The sequence below is a fragment of the Bufo gargarizans genome, chromosome 10, assembly GCF_014858855.1.
Source record: "Bufo gargarizans isolate SCDJY-AF-19 chromosome 10, ASM1485885v1, whole genome shotgun sequence".
NCBI lineage: Eukaryota > Metazoa > Chordata > Amphibia > Anura > Bufonidae > Bufo > Bufo gargarizans.
Window position 1 is genome coordinate 75,341,271 of NC_058089.1, and position 25,846 is coordinate 75,367,116.

At 41.5% G+C, this 25,846-nt stretch overlaps 1 protein-coding gene across 1 annotated transcript in view; it reads right to left on the reverse strand.

Moving 5' to 3' along the window:
* The window catches only part of NRXN2 (neurexin 2), an 858,623-nt gene that overhangs the window by 625,166 nt on the left and 207,611 nt on the right, over window positions 1–25,846 (reverse strand). Inside the window, exons 4-5 of the mRNA XM_044270141.1 lie at window positions 18,069–18,370; window positions 12,414–12,458 (exon numbers count right to left, since the gene is read on the reverse strand). Coding sequence (XP_044126076.1) covers window positions 12,414–12,458; window positions 18,069–18,370 — 347 coding nt within the window. The remainder of the gene's footprint in view (window positions 1–12,413; window positions 12,459–18,068; window positions 18,371–25,846) is intronic.

Below are 25,846 nucleotides of genomic sequence, written 5' to 3' on the forward strand. Positions count from 1 at the left end.
ATTAACTGCATGTTAGGCTACTTTCTCACTGGCGTTCCGTGTGGATCCGTCTTGTATCTCCACAGACGGATCCGCACCGATAATGCAAATGCTTGTATCCATTCAGAACGGATCCGTCTGCATTATTCATAAAAAAAAAAAAGTAGAAGTCAAAACGGATCCGTCCTGACTTACATTAAAAATTTATGAGGGACGGATCAGTTTTCAATTGCACCATATTATGTCAGTGATAAACGGATCCGTCCCCATTGACTTACATTGTAAGTCAGGACGGATCCGTTTGGCTCCGCATCGTCAGGCAGACACCAAAACGCTGCAAGCTGCATTTTAGTGACCGCCTAAAAAACGCAACGGAGACCAATCGCAGCCAAACTGATGCATTCTGAATGGATCCTTTTCCATTCAGAAGGCATTGGGGTTGAACTGATCCGTTTTGGGCCGCTTGTGAGAGCCCTGAAACGGATCGCACAAGCGGACCCAGAAGCGCCAGTGTGAAAGTAGCCTTACTAGACTGTACTTGCGCTGTATTTGCTTGCCTCGGTAGTCCATGGGTTTCTGTGAAATGAGATACACTGGTACCTACAGCTGTGTCACTAGCCACGGGCACAGTAAAGCGGGTCACTGGGAAAGCTGCGCTCCTCTGACCGGAAAACCACTGTGTTCTGAGGCAATGATCTGCTCAGTCAGCATAACATCTAAGAGAAAGGCGAATGCTGTTCTTCTGCTAAACCAGAGCGTTTACGTTGTAGAAAGAGTAGCCTCATCCTGGACTGACAGGGGAACGCGTTCCCTATCCAGTTTACTATGAAGCTGACTGAGCGCATACTGATGGCAGAATGCAGAGGTTTCCTGATCAGAAAATTACAGTTTATCAAATCAGGTAACTCCCAGGGTCAGACGAAAATACAGCGAGCCTTTGGTTTAGTTCTGAATACAGCATAGGTCTACATGCGGAGCCACGCTGCTACTGTGGGTCGCAGGCGGTGTATTCGCATCACTGGAGAGAATAATGATGGACCATGAAACTACTGTGCATTACTTCAATAATGTGGTGCAGTCTGGAGTAGTGGTCTCCAAGCACAGAGCATCCTGGGAGTAGTAGTCTCGAAGAGCTGACAAGCCATAGGCTCCTTGTTCTGGAGGGCAGAGAGTTGCACAGAAGTTTCATTTTAATAAATTGATGTTATGTTTTCGGTTCAGTATTCACTGAATTTCACCATCTGTGGGAAAAACCTATTAGAGGCCCATATTACTAAGCTGTGTAGAGCGAGTGCCATACACCATTCACTAGATAATTGTCAGTGCTTCAGTATACAGGAAGCGGACATAAGGAGAGGATGTCACCACGGAAAGTGCAGAAAGCTGGCATCATTAGTTGTTGGATTTGCTGGATAATGACTATAGTATACACTTAGAGCTTGACATTATCAGTTATAACCAGTGCGCAGACTGACGTACCATATCCTGGCCTTGTATTTAGGAGAGTCCCTTTATACACTAAGGGTAGGGTCATGCCTTCGTTTAACTGATCTGGCAGGCTCTTCCAGCAGAGAACAGCATGCTAGCCAGATACTGCCATCCACTGCCAGACCCCATTTACTATAATGGCATCTGACCTGACGTGCTGGTTTTTGGCTGGACAATAACCACTGCATGTGAAGTACCCCAGACCTGGAGGTATCTGCAATTTTGTTATGCATTGTATTGTTTCATATTTCTGCTGTGTACTCCAGCAAATGAGGTATGGTTGGCAATGGTTGGCAGGAACAAGGCTGACCACCCTGTTCCTTCCCTCTTGGTTGGAGTGGGCTGGTCCTGAGAGACAGAGAGACAGTGAAGAGGTGTGCTTCTTCTTCAGGGTACTTTAACTAGTGCTCATGTGGACCTTCACTTCAGGAAATTTGAAAGAGTCAAGAGCACTGCTTTCAAAAAAGCTTCAGTGTGCCTAGACAGCAGAGCGATCAGCGAAATCACAGCTTTACAAACCCTGTTGCATGTGAGGGACTACGTACAACCATCACCTAGTCCCCTGCAAAGCCAGTCTACCTTCAGGCCTGTATCACATCATTGACACCTATATCTACAAGTGCCTGCTAGTACCATTTAATTGCCATCTAACCAGCCACCATATCTTACCACCTGGTGACCAAAACTGCACTTTGTACATACTACTGCTGGATGTACCACAAGTTATATTTTGAACTAAGTAAAGAGAGACTTTTATACCTTTACTTCTAGCCTGAATCTTTAAACCACCTTTCCACTGCACCAATCCCCAGGAAGCAATGGCCTGAGGGAGTACACCGTGAACCAACACTTCATCAGGTCCACTACCACTCCCATCCTCTGCACCAGATGCTCATGGGCTCCTCAATGTTTTTTGCCTGTCCAAAAGCCAATGGGGTCTGGCAGTGAATGGTAGTATCTGGCTAGGCCAGATCCAGTGAACTCTGGCATCCTGTTCTCTGCTAAAACACCCTTCCGGATCAGTTAAAGGGGTTATCCCATGGTTAATGTAAAAAATAAAAATTATACATAATGAAGTACATGACAACTTCTGCCTAACAAAGTTAGGACCAGCCCTGTACCTCACATGGATTCACAGGTTTCCCCATTCCCCATACACTGCTCCAATTGTTCTGCTAGATTTATTTTAAGCTGCAGCTCAGTGGGCAAGGCCTTACTCTTAGGGAGTGTCCTTTATGCTGCACCTGGTGGCAGTTGAAGGATGGAACTGAGCATGTGCTTCCATCTCCAGTGAGTAGGGCAGAGAAATTCAAAAAAGAGCAAACAGCAGGTGGCGCTATACAAAGATTTCATTGAATAACTCAGAAGCTATAATACATTTTTTATTACATGAAATTATAGAAATATTCAGATCAAGGTGCTAGGTGGAAAACTGTAGAATATTATTTGGGACAACCCCTTTAAACAGAGGTGTGAACCTATCCTTACTGCGCACTTCCTGCTAAACGTTCCTCAGTAGCTGCCATATACAGTACCTGTCTTAGTCTCTATAACACTTCCAACTACCAGAGACTCCACACTATGGCTGGATTTATAAAGGGCATTTTTCCACAGACTAAAAACTGCAGCACAAACCTCCCGTGTGAGCCCACTGGGCCACTGTCACCTTGCAGTATTCCGGTCAGTATTATGCATCAGTATTTGCAATCCAAAGCCAGGAGAGGGTGGAAAGAATAGAGCATCAAAGCTTTGCATCATACTTTTTCTCTGTAGGTTCTACTCCTGGATTTGGCTGATGAATGCTGATACAATACACTGGGCCAATGTGTGAAACTGGTGAGATGTCAGCTGCCATAGTGTGCAGCAACGGGAACCCTGGTCCTTGTTACACTTCATAGATACATTGGAGGGGACTCTCACTTGGATATAGTAATTACAATAGATTTTATTGATTAGAATGTTTGCAAAAACAAATGCCTTCACACAGCAAAAAAATTGAACTTGTTTGATTTTTTGGCGGTGCGGACGGATCACGGACCCATTCAAGTTGAATGGGTCTCGATCCATCCCGGCTGCCGCACGGACGTTGCCCGTGCAATGGGGACAGCAAATTGCAGTCCCCAATGCAAGAGGCCTAAAAAATATAGTAGTGCTAGAGAGGGTTCAGAGGTGAAGAGCAGATTATTAAATGGTTAGTCAAAGTATGGAATGCAGTACCTCATGAGGTAGCACTGTCAGATACCGTATCAGCTTTTATAAAAGGGCTAACTGTGCATCTATGTATGCAACTACACACTAGCAGTAGGACCCCATGGGGGAGAGCTATCCAAGATTCCAGCTTTCATTTTCCTGAACAATGAAATAAAGAATCTGATTGGTTGCTATGGGCAACTAAGCAAATTTTTCTTTATACCATTTTTGATAAATCTTTTACTACAGAAAGTGAAGAAAATTTGGTGCACTGCACAGCTAATATTACACCTATTGGTTGGGTTACTTTGTGCCAAAAATTGTGGTTCACCCTTTCTGCTAAGCCACTGTGTATTATTCTTTGTGCCACATTTACTCATAAACAGGACTAAAACTGGATGTACTAAATCTAATATGTGCCACCAAGTCTTCAATGTTTGGCACATAGTATGAGAAGGACTATGCGCTAGCACAATAGTAAATGTGCCAATAACTGATATCACAAAGGTCCATGTACTAAATATGCTGAAAGTCTTCATGCATATTAGCTATCTACATGTAAAATCTCTATCTTCCATAGTATTGTACTTTCCTGTGTTAAAGGGGTTGGCCACTTTTTGGTTAGTTGACCATTGTGTTTGTGAGATGATTATATGGCACTTATTAATATAGCCTTTGTTGGAATTCCACACAATTTTCTATATTTAACCCCTTCACGCATTTAGACGTAACTGTACGTCCAAATAGCAAGTAATTTACTGCATTTGGTCGTACAGTCACGTCCAAACTGCTTACCGGGGCTGTGACACTATAAAGTGTGACAGCTCCGAAGTCTCCACTCTCCCGAAGAGCAGACACACCAGGGAAGCCGGCAAGGGATCAATCAGAGTGGTCCCTTGCTGGCAAGTGCTCCGATTGGTTAGTCTCTGCAGACTAACCAATCGAAGCGCTTTAGTGTGAAAATGCCGGTTTCAGGCTGTAATTTCCATGCTGGAGATCACAGCCTGAAATTGGGTAAGACCCCCAATGTACCCCCAGTGCCTCTGATATTTATATTGCCCCCAGTAATTTAGTTGCCCCCATAATGCCTCCCAGATGCCCCCATTACCTCCTGATGCCCCCCTGTAGCCTGATCCTTTCTGTCGTCTATGATGGCAGTGGCTCAGGAACAGAGCTGTTGCCATCAGCAGATAGTGCCAGCTGTAACTTACAGCTGACACTCTGCTGCTATGGCCGAAATCTGTGCGGACACCGATCTCGGCCATTTAACCCCATAGATGCTGCAGTCAGTAGCTGCCCGCAGCATCCATGTGGTTAAGAGGAAGGGAGCTCCCTCTCTCTTCCATCGAGCTGCTGCGATGGCAGCGGGCTGATGGTTGCCATGGCAACCAGACACCTTACAAAGGTGTCCGGGCTGCCATGTACCTAAGGCTGATCAGACCCTGAGGGTTTGATCAGCCTTAGTGTAACTGTAATACAAACTATACAGTGCATCGCAATAGACGACTATTGCAATGCACTGTATAGCCATCAGGCCCACTGGATCTTCAAGATCCAAATGGGTCTTGATAAAAAATTAAGTTAAAAAAGTGTAAAAAATAAAGTTAAAAATAAAACATAAAATAAAGTAAAAATGTAATAAAAATTTCTCATATCCATTCATTTATTTAATTAAAAAATTAAATAAATAAAAAACCTACACATAATTGGTATCGCAGAATCCGCAACGACCTGATCTATAAAAGTATCGTGTTCCGAATCCCGTGAGGTGAACGCCGTAAAAAATTATGTAGAAAACAATGATAGCATTGCTGTTTTTGTCACCTCACCTCCACAAAAAAATAAATAACAAGTGATCAAAAAGTCATATGTACCCAAAATTATACCAATAAAAACTACAGCCCGTCCTGCAAAAAACAAGCTCCCACACAGCTACATTGGTGAAAAAGTAAAAATGTTATTAAGAAAATTACATTTGAAAATCCTGATAACGCTCCTTTCCTTCTGAATGCTGCTGTGTCCCTAAACAGCAGTTTATATCCACATACAAGGTTTTGCCGTATTCAGGAAAAAATGCATAACAAATTGTGGGGAGCATTTTCTCCTGTTAGCTCTTGTGAAAATAAAAAATTTAGGGCTAGAGCAACATTATATTGAAAATTATTTTATTAATTTTTCATTTTCACAGCCATGCATTTCTAAATTCTATGAAGCACTTGTTGGCTCAAAGCAGTCACTTCACCGCTATATTTATTCCTTGAGGGGTGTAGTTTCCAAAGTGCGGTAAATTTCGGGGGTTTCCTTTCTAGGAGTATGTCAGGGTACTCAAATGTGACACATGGCACATGAAAACCATTCCAGCAAAATCTGCCCTCGTATAACAATATGGCGCTCCTTTCCTTCTGCGTACTGCCGTGTGCCCATACAGCAGGTTACAACCACATATGGGGTGTTTCTGTAAACTGCAGAATCAGGGCAATAAATATTGAGGTTTGTTTGGCTGTTAGCCCTTTTTGTGTAACAGGAAAAATTTCTTAAAATGGAAAATCTGCACACAAAAAAAATAAATTTAAAATTCCCCCTCCATTTTCCTTTAATTCTAGTGGAACACCTAAAGGTTTAACAAAGTTTATAAAATCAGTTTTAAGTAACTTGAGTTGTGTAGTTTCTAAAATAGGGTCATTTATGGGTGATTTCTACAAATTAAGTCCCACAAAGCGACTCAATAACTGAACTGTTCCTTAAAAAAGTGGGTTTTGACAATTTTCTTAAAAAAGCGTAATAAGCGTGGCCAAAGCGTAATAAGCCACTCACCACGTCAAGGTCGCCTCCATGAGTGGTCCCTAACACTAGTTCCTACCTGTTATGGGCCATGACAGCCACACAAAGTCCAGGGAGCGCAGGTACAGCATGCACGCCTAGCACACTCTGCTTTTAACCCTGTCCAGTGCCTTTACAGCTTTCATCGGATCCAGGGATGCAAGTACCAACATGCATGCTGAGCCCACTATATACTTCTCCTGGAGCCAAATGGCTACTGGTAGGTGCTATCTAAGCAGACTCAGTTTTATACTGACTTTAAAACCAGCCTCCAGGGCAGAATAACTGGTCAGGTGTGCATGACTGCATGGAGATCGCCACGCCTCCAATACATACTACAAAGAAAAAAATGTGGGGGGTTCAGTCCACACAACCCTATGCAGGTGCACATTGCTATGGCAAAATACAAATGCAAACGCAAAAACACAAATGCAATCACACTCTGCAACCAGCACTCTTCCCTGCCTTTATGCTGGATGTTGAATGAATCAGGGCAATAAATATTGAGGTTTGTATGGCTGTTAGCCCTTTCTGTGTAACAGGAAAAATTTATTAAAATGGCAAATCTGCACAGAAATTTTTTTTATTTAAAATTCGCCCTCCATTTTCCTTTAACTCTTGTGGAACACCTAAAGGTTTAACAAAGTTTATAAAATCAGTTTTAAGTAACTTGAGTGGTGTAGTTTCTAAAATAGGGTCATTTATGGGTGATTTCTACTAATAAGTCCCACAAAGCGACTCAATAACTGAACTGGTCCTTAAAAAAGTGGGTTTTGACAATTTTCTTAAAATTTTTTAAATTTGCTTCTAAGCTTTCTAATTTCCTGACATTTACAAAATGATGCAAATATAAAGTAGACATATGGGGAATGTAAAGTAATAACTATTTTATGAAGTATCACTATCTGTCTAATCTAATTTTTTTACCACATAAACTGACACATGTCATATTTGAAAAATGGGACTCCGGCATTTGATCCAAACTGGCTGGTTTAATAAGGTATGCCCCCTTGTTTACAAAGTTTTTTGTACTGTCCATGTAGAGTTCCTGTCCATAAGATGGAAGCTGATGGAGAATCATGTGACCATGGAAATCAAATCCATAAGATGCCTATTCAAACACACTGCACCTGTACTAAACTCCCAACAGAACAATTGCAGATGGCTGGTGTGGTGTGCCATTTTATGGTCAGGACATTTGTGTGAACCTCACAAAGGTCATTGTAAACAAGGGGGCATGACTTATAAAATATAGAAAATGGTGCAGATTTTAAACAGAGGCTATGTTGGTCAACAGTACCCAGAAAGTGGACAACCTCTTTAACTAAATTACATATCTAATTTCAGTTAGTACATGAACAAATGGAACTTTTTGAGTCACCAAGGACACCCTTGACTATAAAGCCTCTATCGTTTTAAACTTCTTCTTGAATTTGTTTACTTCTTCCTCCGTAACACAGTATATTTCTGTTTGACTTTGTATTGTCCTACAGTAATGGCAGGGGAAGCATGTGAAAGTCCCCAGCCTAAATGAGTTTCATTGGCATGCCTTACTGTATATTTACTCAAACCACATCCCAAATATCATTTGTGTTTTAAGAACAAGTGACCAGCAGCCTGCACTTCACTGGGAAATGGAGAATGCTTTTAGATGCACACAAATTCACAAAGCAAAAGTCTTGCTGTGTCACTGATAATCTCTTCTTTTCTATGGGTACCCAGGCTCGGACTGGCCCACAGGGGTACAGGGGAATCCCCCGGTGGGCCCCTGAGCAGGGTGGGCCCCTAGTCTCCCACCCTCTGCACAAGTGGCACATAACACATTAGATTTACTGTGCTACATACATATATTCAATGTACAGCACCTCAACCAGCTGATGTTCATATACAAAACTTGATAAATTATTTATTATATTCGAATGTATGGTACTGTGGGCCCCCAAAATAAATTTTACTGGTGGGCCCTAGGTACCCCAGTCCGACACTGTGGGTACCTACCTGTTTATGGACAGCCCTAAGCTGCCCATCGATGTTGTCATTTTAGCTATAGAAGTTGTTTTGCCAGCATTAACCAAGAATCCATCTCGTACATGGAATACAGGGTATTTCAGCAAGAAAGGGGAGTCTGACATCCAAATAGTCATTGGCCTATTGTTGGATGTGTATGAGCAGCTTCAGGTGAATCACACACTTTTTTTTTATGAGACGGAGTGGTGGTTATAGACGATCTACCTGAACAACTCCTGCAAATACAGAAGCTATATAGTAAAGGGTGTTGCCACACGGTCAGGTTTTTTATGCAGTTTTTGAGCCAAAGTTACTAATGGATCATAAAAGAAGACAGTATTAAAAATAGGTACTACGGGGAACATTTATTAAGACTGGCGTTTTAGATACCAGTCTAAGGCTACATGCACACGAACGTTGTTTGTTTTTGTGTCCGTTCCTTTTTTTTTGCGGATAGGATGCAGACCCATTCATTTCAATGGGTCCGCAAAAAATGCGGACGACACACCGTGTACTGTCAGCATCCGTATGTTCGTTTTGTAGCCCAACATAAAGAATATAACATGTCAAAATTTTTGTTCGTTTTAGGCATTGTTACAATGAATCCGCCCCCCAAAAAACGGATGGCATATGGATGTCATCCGTTTTTTTTTTTGCAGATCCACAATTTGCGGACCACAAAACACATACGGTTGTGTGCATGTAGCCTTAATAAGATCCTGCACTGTGACTCTGCCAAAGTTATGGAGAGACACAGACCTCTTTATAACTTTGGCGTATCCAACGCCACTTCTAAATGTAAGACAGCTTCCTAGCTGGCTCACATTTAGACCATTTCCCCGCTCACACCCACCCCTTTTTTTAGAGCTGGCGTGAGCAGGGAGATGTCACAGATTGCAGCCCAAAGGACCTAATTTAGTCATACTTCTGTTTCACAAATGACCCCTGCATCTCTTTTTCAATCCACGGCTGGTCTTGGCTTCAAAAACGGCATAAGAAAACCTGAACGTGTGATCGTAACTGAAATATTTTGCCTGCAACAGTATAGGTGAATGGTATATCAATGAATACAACACACAGATATCCTGACTCTCAAGCATCACTCGCATCAGTCATACAATAAACACCTTAACAGCAATTTACTAAAAGGGTTATTGCAGTTAATAAGAAAATAAAGCCTCTCGTTTTCAAGATCTTCTTGCAGCCATTTCATGGGAGCCTTCGTGATATCACTAGTCCAGGTGATGAAAACCTGTCCCATTCATGTGAGGCACATAAAGGTGAAGCCCTGATAACTGTACTTGTACCTATATATCCATCACATGCCAGGGACAAGTTTCCCTCTACGGGAAGTGAGCAAATAAATGGCTGCATTCAAGATTTTTGAAAATCTTGGGGAGTAGATAAATAATTTAAGTTATGAAATTTTTTTAACAAAAAAAAAAACATTTATATCTCTTTAGTGCATATTAAACTGGAACAAAATCTCTTAATAGAATTAGCAATAATTACATCTGTTCTGCGATGTTTGAATGTAATAACAGATCTGATCATTTACTTTATTGTTGATAACTGAGAAATAGCTGCAATACAGTCGCCTTGAGGCTGTATAGAAACCCACGGTAATAAATAGGTATACACCAGCACAGTGTCCTTCCAAAGTCTCCCCATAATTGGAAAGGATTACGGTTACAGGTTAGAGTTAGGGAAGGGGAGAAGCTTTGCGGTAAAAGGACGGGGGTGATAGTTAGGGAGGTACAGGGAGAGATGTATAGTATTAGTGAGAAGTTAGTGGACCCCCTCAGAGGAACAGACCAGACACAAAAATGTTGATTAGTAAACAAGTCATTAATTAGATTTCAGTTTATTAGTAATCAAACCTTAAGTTAAACATGTCACAGATCACAAGAGAGGGGACATGCAGGAGGGGGGTAGGGTCATGCAGTTAATACCTCCATGACCAGACAGACACGCCATATCTGTGGCCAGGGAGGTAGTAAGTAGTCAGGCATGCAGTTAATGAGGTTAATGGTGGTAGGGGAGGTCCATTCACTGCGTGCTGAAGCCCCATGCTGGTGGAGAGACAGCGGCCAGGTGTATTTCCAACAGTACAAATGAGTGGAATAGAGACAGGTAGAGAGACTGGTCTGACGGGAAATAAATAGTGAAATGGCAGCGCTACTACAGTGTCAGAGATCTGTGAGTGTGAGAGGTGGAAACTCAGAGAGCCGCTAGGACATGTACTAGATTACAATGGACAGAAAAATGAGAGAGTGTACGGGGAAGACGCACCAAAAATAAGATGGAGAAATGTTTGTCTCATCTTTCAGTTAGGAATGATTGGTATAGAAGAGAACGAGATATTAGAGCATGTGGGGAGGACAAGGGTTATGTTAGTGAGGTTAGAAGGGGTTAATGTGAAGGAGATGGCTCGTGTTAATGCATGCACAGCTTCAGCCCCCTCCCACTGATAGCATGCATCGTCTAAGGAGGAGGGTGATCTATAATGGCAGCCTATAGAGTCACAACAGAAGAGAGGTTGGGTTAGAAAAGATGGGTGTAGGAGTCAGTGCAAGACATCTGCGTGATAATCTGCGAAGAATGAGAAAGCCACTGTTATCCTGAGGACCCACAGCCCAAATCCTACATGAAAGGCTGCCATGAGAGACCCACCCTCCATCAGCCCATCCAGTAATACTGTAAGCAGTGTTTAATGCTGGGAGAGTATGTGCATGAGTCAGTGAGGTTATAGAGAAGGGGGAGAAGAGCCACAAGGAAGAGCAGTCGATAAAGGGAAACTGAAAATATAGAAAATGAGCAAAAAGAATGAGCAAAAAAATACTCAAAATGAAGACAGAATCCTGTAGTGACATCCACGGCACCTCACTGTGCCATACACTTAGTGCATCCCTGTGTGCCACTGTTTCCATGCCATGGCACTATTTGACATCACCACTCGATGTCACTCAGCCCCTGAACAAAGTGCACGTGTGCATCTACCAATGGCAGACTCCAGTCCTCTATGTAGATAAATGTAGGACGCATACAATATCCCGTTATTAAATTCACTCATTACTTTCCCCAAAGATCTCCTGCTGTACCGGTACCCAGTGACTGCACACACCCAGCACTAGCAGCGATGCATCCACGTAATGAAGCTTTTCTGTCCTAGACCACAGGGTGTCACACCAGTACACTAATTCCTATATACTACAGCAGCTTGGACTCAATGCTTCCATGTACAGCCTGCAACACATGACATTAACCACATGAGGACACCATCTGTCTACAGCAGAGACCTCCGCCTAATACTGCAATAACCGGTGGGTCGCCATCAGTCACTGACACCCACAGTGACTATTAGTGGAAAATAGTAAGCAAATTCTCTCCATGTTCATAGGAACATGTAATAGCTTTGAAAGGCACTGAGTACAGGAGCATGACACAGGCACCTCGGGTTAATCTGGGCGTTGTGCCACTAAGTGCATACAGTCCTAATGTATTTTCTAACAGAGTTCATATTATTATTTATATGCTATAAACGACATTGCCAGATAGATTTACACACGTAAAAATCATGTCTTTACGTAAATGTATCCTCTTAACCTTGTCGAACACTGACACATAAAATAATGATAAAAATATGAATTGCACGTTAACATGGACTGAAATTGTTCTGAACGGACATTATAAAAGAAAATAACAGAAAATCATAAATAACTGAGGCATGAGCATGAAATCATATAGAAATATAACACGATCATGATATTCCTTGTAAGAGAGGTAGTAAGGGTTTTGTAAAGAATACAGTTTGAGGGTGGGAGGTGAAAGGGTACAGTGGTTGAAGGACTTTTGGTATTTGAGCTGTGAACGGAACAGAAGACAGGAGCTGGAATAAACCCCAGGGGTACAATTGGAGTGATATCTACCAGGTAATGGAGTTTGTTTACCAGAGCATGTCCGATGCCTGCATGCTTTATCACGAGTGGAGAGAGAATAAAAAATAAAAAATAAATAAAAAAAAAGATAATACAAATGGGGAGAAGGAAGGAGGGTTACCCCTTCCCTTCATCCTCCTGGTTTCCCCCCATCCCATAATTCACCTATCTGTTTTAAACTAATACAGGCTAGAATTAGAAAAATGGAGGAAAGGTCTATATTCCACTTGGAAAAATATTTTGAAAAATTTGAAGAGGGAGCAAGTAAGAGAAATTAGGACAGAGGGGGGGTGGAGCGAAAAGAATGAGGGCTAAGGGATCTAGATACAGAAATATTTAAAATGGAAGGCTAAAAGGACAGGTAAAAAGATAAAACGTGAATGACCATGAACATTTCTGCTTGTATTTTTTTGTATAGTACTTAAAATATCACCATATCAGGGCATAAATAATTCTGGCTATATAGAAGAAAAAACAGTAGTTATTTTAGGCAATGAAGCATTTACTATATCCTTAAATGCAAAGATTAGAAGTAAAACTCACAAACCTATACAAATATTGGGACCTGTAAGGATCCACATGTAATAACAGCTTTTTGTACTTATGGGGAATTAAAATGCTTGAATACAGTAAGATATGGCTGCTTGTTCCAGAAACATTACCCCTCTGGTCCACAGGCTGGACTTGAATGAGGCCAAGCTGCAATATCAGCACCAGCCATAAGGCATGAGTGGCACTGCTTCAGAAACAAATCATCCATGTTTTTTCTAATCTCAGAAATGTGATGGCTCAGGTGCAACACTGAGAAAATATCAAGCTATTCAGTTGTGTTGTCCTCATCCAATCTTGACTAAACAATGAAGGTTAGGCTACTTTCACACTAGAGTTAATATTTTACGGTATTTTCTACTACTGGAAAGCAAACCGTAACATGTTGTATTTTGCTTTCCATCCTGGGATGCGGAGCAAGACGGATCCGTCATGACCCACAAAGCAAGTCAATGGGGACGGATCCGTTTTCTCTGCCACAATAGGATAGGATCGGTCCCCCATTGACTTTGAATAGAGTTCATGACAGATCCGTCCTTGCTATGTTAAAGATAATACAACCGGATCCGTTCATAAGAGATGCAGATGGTTGTATTATCCGTAACAGAAGCGTTTTTTGTTGAACCCTGCCGGATCCAGCAAAAACGCTAGTGTAAAAGTAGTCTTACCCTGATATAGGACTAGATGCCTGGATCACAGCCACTATTGCTGTTTAGTCAAGATTGGAAGAGGACAACACAACTGAATAGCTGGATAAGGCAAATATAATGTAAAATGTCATAAATGCTAATGATAACCTTATAAATAGCTAATGCCTAAAGAGGTGCCCTCACAAAAACACTAATAGCATACATACCATCAGTCTCCAATTGATTGGGGTCTGAAGACTGTGACTGGTCAGTTGAATGATGTGGCTGTGCATGTCTACACAGCTTTTTCTATACCTCATGGTTGGGTTTCTGTCATCAATAGGGACCATATGGTTTCTGAGAAAAAGTGGCATGATACTTTTCTAGTGCCAATGCCACACAGTACTTGTAATCTGCAGAGGTCACAATGGTCAGGCCTTCACCAATTGGACATTGGTGGCAGATGCTAGAAATATGTCATCAAAGTCTGTAATGAGACCCCTTTGAGCTTTAGCTATTTGTTTGGAGATTTACTTGGAAGGTTTCATACCGTTTTTTTTTTCTCTTCTTTTATCTCACAAGAGCAATGTTTATTTAACACTCATCCTTCTCGGAGAGGCTAACTGTGAACACAACGTCCATTTATTATCATGTATGAGTTGCTATTCTCTGTAATGGGATTTTCTGAGGTGGGCAAACAATTGCTTATTTATTCTCTTGCCATTTCTGCACCAAAGTTACGGTTCTCCTTGCCAGTCTCTGGCTGCAGTGGGGATGTGCCTTTATACCCACTGCAGCCAATCACTGGCCTCAGAAGTATACAATAAGATGAGGTCATTGATTGTCTGCAATAGCTTTCATGAACCCATGATGACCTCTTGTCTGCAGTGGTGTCTGAATCAGTGTATATATACTCACAAGCACCTACTATATATATGCTGTGAACTGTGAATAGTAATGCCTTCTAGTGCAATGTTTTTTTTTTTTCTAGTGTAATGCTTTAGTTTAAATGTCAGTTCTTGTTCCTCTGTCCATGGCATCTAGGATTGCTCCAAACAACATTTAATTGTATTGTACATTGTATTACATTGTATTGTACAGTGACAATAAAGGCATCTTATCTATCTTATCTAGCCACATCCCTATACTTCACATCAAGTAGACAGAGACCAATCGGAAGGACCATAGGGGTGGTGTTGGAACAGTGGGGGAATAAACGGGTAACTATTGATTTTTTGATCACATTTTCCCCTTAGGCAATTATTTGACCACCTCTGAAAACCCCTTTAAGGAACAGAATGCCAGTGGTTTTAATTAAGGAATTAGTTTAAAAAAAACATATTAGAAGCAAAACGTAAACTTAATCTCACCATGTTTACCTGTGGTCAAAATAAAAATTTTAACGAATTAAAATTTACTTGTCAATGCATGTTCCAGAATTTCTTAATCATTTAAGCACAGCATGGTAATATTGGTAATTAAAACAATACTTTTTTATAATGAGAATAAAAACAGATAGATAGATAGATAGTAGATAGATAATAGATAGACAGATTATAACTCTGAAAGTTAATGGGGGTCCACCATATGCCCGGGCCCCTCACATTAAATATACGGCACCTCCCTGTGCGCGGATGAAAACATCCGGTGTTGGGGGAACAGCCAATGGCAGGCATGACAGGGACGAGCCTCCCTAGCGTTGTGGGTGACGCTAGGGAGGCTCGTCCCCATCACCACCTGCCCTTGGCTGCTGACACCGGATGTTTTCATCCACGCACAGGGAGAAGCAGCAGTGGCGGTGTGGGGACCAGGAGCGGCGCGGGGAGCTCAGAGTATATTCAATGTGAGGGGCCCGGGCATATGGGGGACAGTTTTCAGTCTCAGATAACTCCTTTAATTGAAATCCAAATTTTATATTAAAATATACCGGTAATAAACATTTCGAAATAGATATTAAGCTTTTGAAAGCTTTTGTTTTCTGTAACGTGATCAGCCAACTCCACCATAAACATGCTCACTTGGATCAAGCATGTGTGCATGTTTATAGCTACACAGCTAAAGTCAACAATATATAGGAAATATGTGACCGAGTGTGTACATCCCCATCCCCCCATCAATTCTCAGTTAAGGCCCCTTTACAGGGGATGCAAATTAGGGCAATACTCAGAAAAGGAGGATTCCTACGAGTTTTCCTTCCTTTCCTTCACATCAGATGAAAGCATTATTGATGTAGACACCTAAATTATCATTTCGGGATAGCAGATTGTGCTGTGTAAACAGGGATCTTCTGCCCAGAAACAATTAATCTTTGTAGGGTCAAGTAATGTAAATAATGATCACTCTTGCCCATATAGACGTGATGATTGCTGCATGTAAATGCACTTCTCACCTGAAAAGTTTGTTCCCGATAATTGTCTGCACAGTTGTCCATGTAAAGAGGCCTTAACATACATGGAAAACAACTGGACACCGGCAGATTTGGTACTGTTGATGTGTATTCAGTACTTTCACTTCTCATTATATAATATTAGCATACAGTAAGAGTCTGCAGCATCTGATCCCAATTTGTTACAAGCATCTTTCCACGTGCGTTAAACATGTTGCATGTTGTCCAGCTTGTGCCATATAACATATACACCATAGGTAATGGTGTATATGTAATATACACCATAGGTAACAACTGTGTTCAAATGAATTGTTTGCTTTTGGCATGCAATCCACAGAGAATTAAAGGTAACTTCTCACTAGGGATAAGCGAATTGACTTCGGATGAAACATCCGAAGACGATTTGCTCCGTACGGTATTAGAATGTATTGGCTCATATGGGCCGAAGTTATTACTGCGCAAAGTCTCGCGAGACTTCACATAATAACTTCATAAATCAAATTCTAGTGAAAAAAAGTGTTTCCCGCGCTCGGGTTCGGTTCCAACGTACCTTTTGGAACCGAACCCGAGTTCGGGAAATAATAACTTCGGCTCATATGAGCCAATACATTCTAATACTGTACGAAGCACTCGCTCCGTACAGTATTTCAATGAAGTATTATACAAATCGACTTCGGATGTTTCAGCCGAAGTCGATTCGCTCATCCCTACTTGTCACCATGAAAATGCAGTGCAATCTGCATTCAGCATGTTATACCACAGGCGGAACTAAGTAGATTCATATTTAGTTTTGTTGGCAAAAAAAAATCTACAAAAACTTGCAGTTTATTAATTTATTAGGCACTCAGTGACTGACAGCTAGCTGAATTACTAAGTGTAGAAGAAAGGCTGTCAACCACTCAGTAGGACCGACCACATGACTCCTAAGCATAAAAAGAGCTGAGATTTAAATGAATAAATTACAAGTTGTAATGAATCTTTTTCCATATAACTATACTCAGCTCCTCCTGCTCTATAATATGCTGCTTGAAGAGCACACTGCATTCTCATGGTGACAGGTTCCCTTTAAATGGCACGTTTTATTAAAATGTAAAACCTTGAGGCCTAGATAAAATACCTGTGTTTTGGTCAGTGATTTCCATCAGTGATTGTGAGCCAAACTAAGTGCAGGTCAAAACATAGACCAGGTGCAAATCTTTCCAGTGTAACTTAGTTCTGCGTAGCCTCCACTCCTGATTTTGGCTTACAATTACTAATGAAAATCAGACCAAAAAACTGATGTCTGAAGTAGGCCTTAGGCTAGTTTTACATTGGTGTTTAAGTTCCAGTATTTTGTAGTATAGGCCGTACACTGCTGGTGTCCAATGGATTCCAACCAATATAAAGGGGTCTCCTGGGTTTCCGGCATGAGTACCGGCATTCTGCCTGCAATAGAATTTTGTCTGGGAGAATACCAGTGCTCGCTGGCGGTTTCCTGCATATGCTGAGTCATCAATTCTGGTATTCTCTTCCTATGCTAGAACAGAATACCAATTGAAAAGAAGATGTGAACCTAGCATTACTATACAAATCCCTAACCTCTTGTGAAGTTGTGATGGGATTTTCTCCAATAAGTTATGAATAAACCAGTGATTGACTGATTGATTTCACTTCTGAAGAAAGATAACAGCTTGACCATGGCTATGCCAGGAACAGAATGGACAAAAGAGGAAGGCTACACAATGTAGTTTTTCTGTTTACCGATTTCATAGGTCTTTGCATTACAACTAGAGTCTACCACACACAAAGTTTTAGAGGTTGTGGTTGCTGTGAAGCATGAGATGACTCAAAAGTCACTCTGCCCCACATGAGAAGACTATTATTATGAAGCAAATGTTTTAGTTTTTGGGTCTTTTAAAGATTTTGTAATACAAAATTGCAGCTTTAAGTTACGTCTACGGCCACTTGAGAGATAAAAGGAGCTGCCTATAGCAGTTACCCTTCACCAGTACCTGAAGCCTATCATGTCTAGAATTAAACACTTCATGATAGCATATGTATCTAATGAAAGTATTCTACAGTAAAGAAGCATTTAAGACATACCTGCCGAAGATTCCTTGTGACACGGACGTCATGCCAGCTGTTGTCATTGAATTTGCCATTGACGGGTTCCACTAGGGCCTCAAAGGCCCCTGATCCAAGGTTGATGACCAACCACACGGCACCACTCTTCAATGAAAGGTTGACATAATCTGCAGACTTTCCTGTATGGAGCATCAGTCCATTCCGCTGGAGGGTTTTAAAGGAGAGGGTAATTTCATCAGCGCTGCTCTGAATTGGGCTGTGGGACAAGTCATAACAGAAGAACTCGTTTCCTCGGAATGTAGCCGCATATTCTTCTTTTCCTAAAAAGCATGGAATAGGAATGTGGAAGAAGTAAATATTAGAAAAAAGTGAAAGCATAAAGCAGAGAAAGTGTCAAGATGTAATAGTGTAATAATCTTTGCAAGCCAGTTAAAGAAATGCTAAATGAAGCATGAATATGAAGAGCTAGAAGAAGAGACAATGCTAAATAAAATGGGGAAAGGAAAAAGTTCAAGATTCAGGAACCATTCAATATGCATTATTAGAGCACTAGATAGAGAGAGAAAACAGACAAAGGAAGGACCAACAAATCAGGAAGGAATTCAGGAGGGAATATAAGTGTATATATGATGCTTACAAAAAGGAATTATATTGTGGTACTTTAGTGTATAAGGCTTGGTCATCATGCAGGAAAAGCAGCATCCAACCCAATAGATATACTCTACATAAATCTCAAGAAATAACCAGACTTTTTTCAACACAATATTATTGTATAACCATCACACATTCACAACTCATTTTTCACAACTTTACATTTTACTTCTTATTTTTGCAGAATTGTCAATAGTGTTGAATGTTCATGTGACAGTGTATCCTGTGACTTTAGCCATACTTTAATTTTGGATTTTTAAAGCCTTTCTAAATCATTAATTATAATAATATATTTACTACAAAAAACAATCTTAATTTTTAATTAACTAGATTTTCATGTGTTCTGAAACTTAAGCTCAAGGGTTGGCATTGGTTTCTTCGATGCTATGGCGTTTAATTTGACAAGATCTATGATCTTGGCCTTTCAGGCGACAGCTAGTGCTTTAATGGATATTGCTACCCTCAACAATTCTGGACTACGGTCTATCAACACTCTTCACACCAAGACCCAGAGATAAGGGGGTTTTCATATCTGTATCATTGCTACTTGTGATGCTGCCCAAAGGGTAGTAAGGGAAATCCTCTTGAGGTAATGGGGGATCCTGCAGCCAGGGACATCTGGTTGGAAAAACCCCGGAGATAACATATCGCCAAAGTAGCAACCTCGTAGACAGGTTCATAGCTTCTATTAGGCTCCGAATTCATGCACTTGGCTAAGCAATGAAATTGTGGGCCCTTAGAGATGCTGCAATGCATTGCATTTGGGTCCATTAAAACAAGCAAGTTCTGTGGCTAATTGAACCGTCTACATCAGGTTGATCTATTAATTGTAGAACAATTGTACTGGCATTCACCTCCAGTAGAACAGGAGATAATCCCATTTAAGACTGGGCCCCCTCTTGCCCTGGGCCTCATAGCAGTCGCATAGTCTGCTGCTATGGTATTTGTGCCCCTGCTTGTGGCCTGCAATATATGAGTAAAACTGTGAGATGGCATACTGGGGAACATCTGAATAATATCCACAAAGAATCTGACAATCCCATCACACACCATATTGTGAAAGTCCATCAGGGTGACACCCAGGCCATCTAATTCCAGTGAAGTGATCTGGCTCTCCCCACTTTGGGGGGCCTGGACTTTTATAGAAAGAGGCCCAATGGACATTTTGCTTACAAATTGTGTGACCAAAGTGGGGGTGCCTGGCATGTAACAGTTTGGATGGCCACCTTACCATGAGACCCTTAGTGCAACTCTTTTACTGGTACCATCAACCCTCCCACTGGTGCCAACTTCCTGTCTAATTTCTACATCTTGTCCTGATAACTGATATTGTCATTATATCACATTAATGAGCAACATAGTCAGCTGGTCATTAGTATGATTGTGGATTTAGATGTTATGATATGGCCAAATGGTACATCTATGTTGTTCTTACCATTTATGGGACCACTTTGCCCATGCACACATTGCTATCCACATTGCATTGCAGATATGCTTTCTTTATGACCACTGTCTGGTAGATAGTCTTTGCACAGCATCTTTTATTGCTCCCTTGGGTATACTCAGGTAATCTTGGAGCATTCTAACTGCATGTCCTACTCCCTCAGTATGACACTGATCTACCCTCAATCTTCTCCACTGGGAGACCTCCTATTATCTCTGTTTTAACGCTATGTATGTTTGCACCTCTGTATTGAGCAACCACACACACCAAGGTCCAGCATCTGAGGAGGAAGTGTAATTTGCGCCATGCATGCCTCCCCTCCCCTTGCTGGTGTGTGGGAGGGGGTCGGTCTAGTGGTGGTGCCTCCCTGTTAAAAAGGCTTGTCTCCAGCAGCCACACAACCACCATACCAGCGAGCGATAGATGAGCTACCACACACCATCAGATGTGGCTGCCACTACTTTGCTTTTTGTTAATGCAACACTTTCGCTCCTGATAAAAACACTAATTTAGAGTGTAGAAATGCAGAAGGAATTTACGTAAGCAACAGTTCCTAGCCCATGTGCTGACATTTGGCTAGTTAACTTAGGCAGTTGAAGTATCTAATGAGCTATTAGGTGGTGACCTTACGGCATCTCATGCTCATAGCTTAGACTGGTCCAGTACTGTTACTACTGCCAACTAGCCACCACGCAGCTTTATACTGAGTGGCAGTCAACTATATCTAACATCTATAGCATGGGAAGGGCACTTCCTGTTTGCCACACTGCTAGTAGTGCACGGCTTTACTAGGGCATATGGTCCATGATTCCATAACCCCCCTCCCCCATCCAGGGCTTCCCTATAATATCTGTCCTTGGGATGCGAGAGTCACCTGCTTAATATTTGCTTTGCTGTCAAATGGGGGGGGGGGGGGGGGGAGTGCTCTTCATTGACAAACGGTTTCAAACTTATAAGTTTTTAGTTGCAAACGCAACTAAACACATGTAACAAAAGGAAAATCCAGGCACTCTCAAGATATCAGGCCATATAACATTTATTACCACACAAATACAAATAGATAATTCATAAAACTCCACTATTCATACACTTCATAATAAAACCCTCCTAAGGATAAAATATACAAGCCCACACGGATCCCTAAAATGTTAATATAAATGAATCGGTGGTCGTAGGTCACGAGATATCTCTGTAAAGTAAAAAGCAGCACTGTCAATGAGTGCGATTATAATGCGATTATAAAGTGCAATACATCTACCTCATTGACAGTGCTACTTTTTACTTTACAGAGATATCTCGTGACCTACGGCCACCCATTCATTTATATTAACATTTTAGGGATCTGTATGGGCTTGTATATTTTATCCTTAGGAGTGTTTTATTATGAAGTGTATGAATAGTGGAGTTTTATGAATTATCTATTTGTATTTGTGTGGTAATAAATGTTATATGGCCTGATATCTTGAGAGTGCCTGGATTTTCCTTTTGTTACACGTATTTGACCCTTAGAGGATAGGGTGACCCTCTTATCTGAGAGCACCTCTATTTGGTTCTAGTGAAAACTGTGCGCCACATACACCATTGTTGCAAATAAACACATGGTAATACGAAGGCAATTTGTGGTAAATGCATGCAGTTTTGCCATGCGACACATGACTGCAATGTGTGAATCGTGAATTTGGCCAAAGAACCTATTTGAACACTCTCTAAGGAAAGATGTGTAGCTGTGTGCACTGATCTCCAGTTTTCCTTTGCATATATTCTGTACAGCTTAACTGTATTAGTGATATAAATGAATCAGCAAGGTCGATGCAAAAGAGTCTCTCTATATGCACAATGTATAAATGCTATTGGAATAGACAGTCTACATAGAAAGAAACGTGCAAGAATGCTGAGGACATTCTGTTTCTACTGTAGTTAATATCTCATATGCTTTGCAGGGCAATGATTTCCTTAAGGACATAAGTGGTTTTATAGTTCTTTTTTTAAATATCACTAAATGAATTGAGCACATGCAGTGCTCCTATTTTGTAATACACTGTCTATTACAATTTGGTCCATTAGCTCTGATTTTAGAAATCACAGTTGTGAAGAGAGATGCGGTTTACTTTTGCTTGAATGTGAGAGAAGTCCATTGGGATCTAAGCCATTTTATTTCCTTGTGTAAAATGGATAATCAGGGCAGCAAGTGGGAAGCATATATATTTCATTTTAAACTTGATATACATATATGGTGGGCCTGGGAAGTTTGGAAATAATGGCTACTGTGGAAGGACCTGTGGTCACATGGTTTATCCTGCAGGTCCTCAGGTCAGAAGACCTGACACAGTGTTGGTGCTCTTGGTTGAACTTGATGGACATGTGTCATTTTATGACCATTCTTACTATGCAACTATGTAGTCAGGTGAGTACCTGTGTGGTGTGCATACCTCCTGCTGGGGGAAGCTTGCCAGACCCATTGCATAGGACATACTCATGAGCCGGGGGAGAAGCTGAGAGCTACAGTCAGGTCCATAAATATTGGTACATCGACACAATTATAAAAATTTTGGCTCTATACACCACCACAATGGATTTGAAATGAAATGAACAAGATCTGCTTTAACTGCAGACTGTCAGCTTTAATTTGAGGGTATTTACATCCAAATCAGGTGAACGGTGTAGGAATTACAACAGTTTGCATATGTGCCTCCCACTTGTTAAGGGACCAAAAGTAATGGAACAGAATAATAATTATAAATCAAACTTTCACTTTTTTAATAGTTGGTTGCAAATCCTTTGCAGTCATTACAGCCTGAAGTCGCATAGACATCACCAGATGCTGGGTTTCATCCCTGGTGATGCTCTGCCAGGCCTCTACTGCAACTGTCTTCAGTTTCTGCTTGTTCTTGGGGCATTTTCCCTTCAGTTTTGTCTTCAGCAAGTGAAATTCATGCTCAATCGGATTCAGGTCAGGTGATTGACTTGTCCAATGCATAACATTCCACTTCTTTTCCTTAAAAAAATCTTTGGTTGCTTTTGCAGTATGCTTTGGGTCATTGTCCATCTGCACTGTGAAGCGCCGTCCAATGAGTTCTGAAGCATTTGGCTGAATATGAGCAGATAATATTGCCCGAAACACTTCAGAGTTCATCCTGCTGCTTTTGTCAGCAGTCACATTATCAATAAATACAAGAGAACCGGTTCCATTGGCAGCCATACATGCCCACGCCATGACACTACCACCACCATGCTTCACTGTTGAGGTGGTATGCTTAGGATCATGAGCATTTCCTTTCCTTCTCCATACTCTTCTCTTCCCATCACTCTGGTACAAGTTGATCTTGGCTTTTTTGGATGTTGTTTTGCAAACTCTAATCTGGTCTTCCTGTTTTTTAGGCTCACCAATGGTTTACATGTTGTGGTGAACCCTCTGATTTCACTCTTCTCTTGATTGTTGACTTTGGCACACATACACCTACCTCCTGGAGAGTGTTCTTGATCTGGCCAACTGTTGTGAAGGGTGTTTTCTTCACCAGGGAAATAATTATTCGGTCATCCACAGTTGTTTTCCATGGTCTTCTGTGTCTTTTGGTGTTGCTGAGCTTACCGGTGCGTCCCTTCTTTTTAAGAATGTTCCAAACTGTTGTTTTGGCCATGCCTAATGTTTTTGCTATCTCTCTGATGGGTTTGTTTTGGTTTTTCAGCCTAATGATGGCTTGCTTCACTGATAGTGACAGCAATTTGGATTTCTTGAGTGTTGACAGCAACAGATTCCAAATGCAAATAGCGCACTTGAAATGAACTCTGGACCTTTTATCTGCTCATTGCAATTAAGATAATGAGGGAATAACACACACCTGGGCATGGAGCAGCTGAGAAGCCAATTGTCCCATTACTTTTGGTCCCTTAACAAGTGGGAGGCACACATGCAAACTGTTGTAATTCCTGCACCGTTCATCTGGTTTGGATGCAAATACCCTCAAATTAAAGCTGACAGTCTGCAGTTAAAGCACATCTTGTTCGTTTCATTTCAAATCCATTGTGGTGGTGTATAGAGCCAAAAATGTTACAATTGTGTCGATGTCCCAATATTTATGGACCTGGCTGTATATGAAGCAAAGATAGCTGTTTGAAGAAAAGAACTGCAGACATGTCTGCTATGGAGCAGCATAGTCAGAGAGGAGCAGATGGATGCCATCTGTGCTATGGGACGATATGTTGCCAGAGGAACGAAATAAGGAACAGAGACTGCTGCACAGGGTGCATGTTATAGAGCAGCTAAGTATGTAAGGACTTCTGAGAGTAAAAAGCCTGCAGTAGTGTCTGTGGGCCATTCTAGAGTGTGGAGTGGATCTGAAAAGTGGGTCACTTTTATAAGTGGATCCTTGAGGGTTAGTGGTTTTTTATGTTAAGAGTGTATGCAATGATCAATGCAACAGCCCCTGCTAAAATATAAACAGTGAGCTGTAAGAGAGAAACCTGGAAGCACAAAGAGACATGTAGGGCCTAAATGAGGGCCACAATTTATCCTCATAGCCTAATATACCTTTGCAACAGGGAAGATAACTTCAAATGTGTATGTCTAATGAAGAAGAACTATTATTATGGCTGGTACCACACTTGATAGTTGAACTAAAGTGTGTGTGGCTGTGTTGTCACATTAACATACTGGACCTCTCGATAAGGGAAAGTAGATTATTCTTTCTTTGGCCAGTACCTCCGACCTAGGCTGGTGCCATAGTTAAGACTATGGGTGTCATTTAATTTTCAAAAATACACCTATATTAGGTGTATTTCTGGCGCAGATTAAGACACAAAGGTTATTTGTCTGCAACTTTTCCCCACTCGTACCAGGTCTAAAATTGTGGTTGTGGCGTGGGCGGGGAAGGGGACGGAAGGGCCATCTCATTCACTATTTTCTATGCCTGTTGTAGGCATAGAAAATGGTCTAAATGTAAGCCAACTGTCACAACCAGACAGCTGAGAAACTCTGACAGAAGCCTTTCAGAACCTTCTCCTTGAGTTTTCTTTGTTGTGGTCTTCAGTTCCTCATCTCGTTGGCCTCTCTCAGCTGTCATGTAGTTGGACTGATTGCTTCCCTTTAAATTCCTCCCCATAATGCATTACTGGGCGGCTTATACTTCTTCCTGGAGTGTGTGTGCATGCTGATCCTGTTTCCCAGTCTGCTACTAAGTTAAGTGCTGTACATTTATCTGTTATTTTCTGTTTGCTGGATCCCAGGTGACTCTGACTCCCTCCGTGTCTGGTGTAGGGAGCCGGTGGTCGTGTCACCTCGCTATTGTAGGGTGTTCAGGTGTTATATAGTCGAGGTATGTGGATATGCAACCATCCACCTCTGGGATTTTTGCATAGGCTGAGCAGCCAGGGAAAGTGCCAGGTTTTGTGCAGGGGTCTCCCTTTTGGTTCCTTAGCTTTGGATCCAGTGAGTCATATATGCATGTTGCATTGTCTTGTTTCCTGTACACCGTCCGTGACACCAACTAGGAAGCTGTCTTACATTTAAACTGGCGCTGGATGTGTAGTGTCCCACTAGGTAGGGGTGGGCACTACACAAGGGTCAATTGGTGTGCGCGTTACTCCTACTCACAAGGAACAGAAATGTCATATTTAATTCCGCATTTAATGTATGTTTTAATGTGTTGTTATATGCAATGTACCCCTGTATGATGCAACAGCAGGCCTAGTTGGGTGTAGTTAG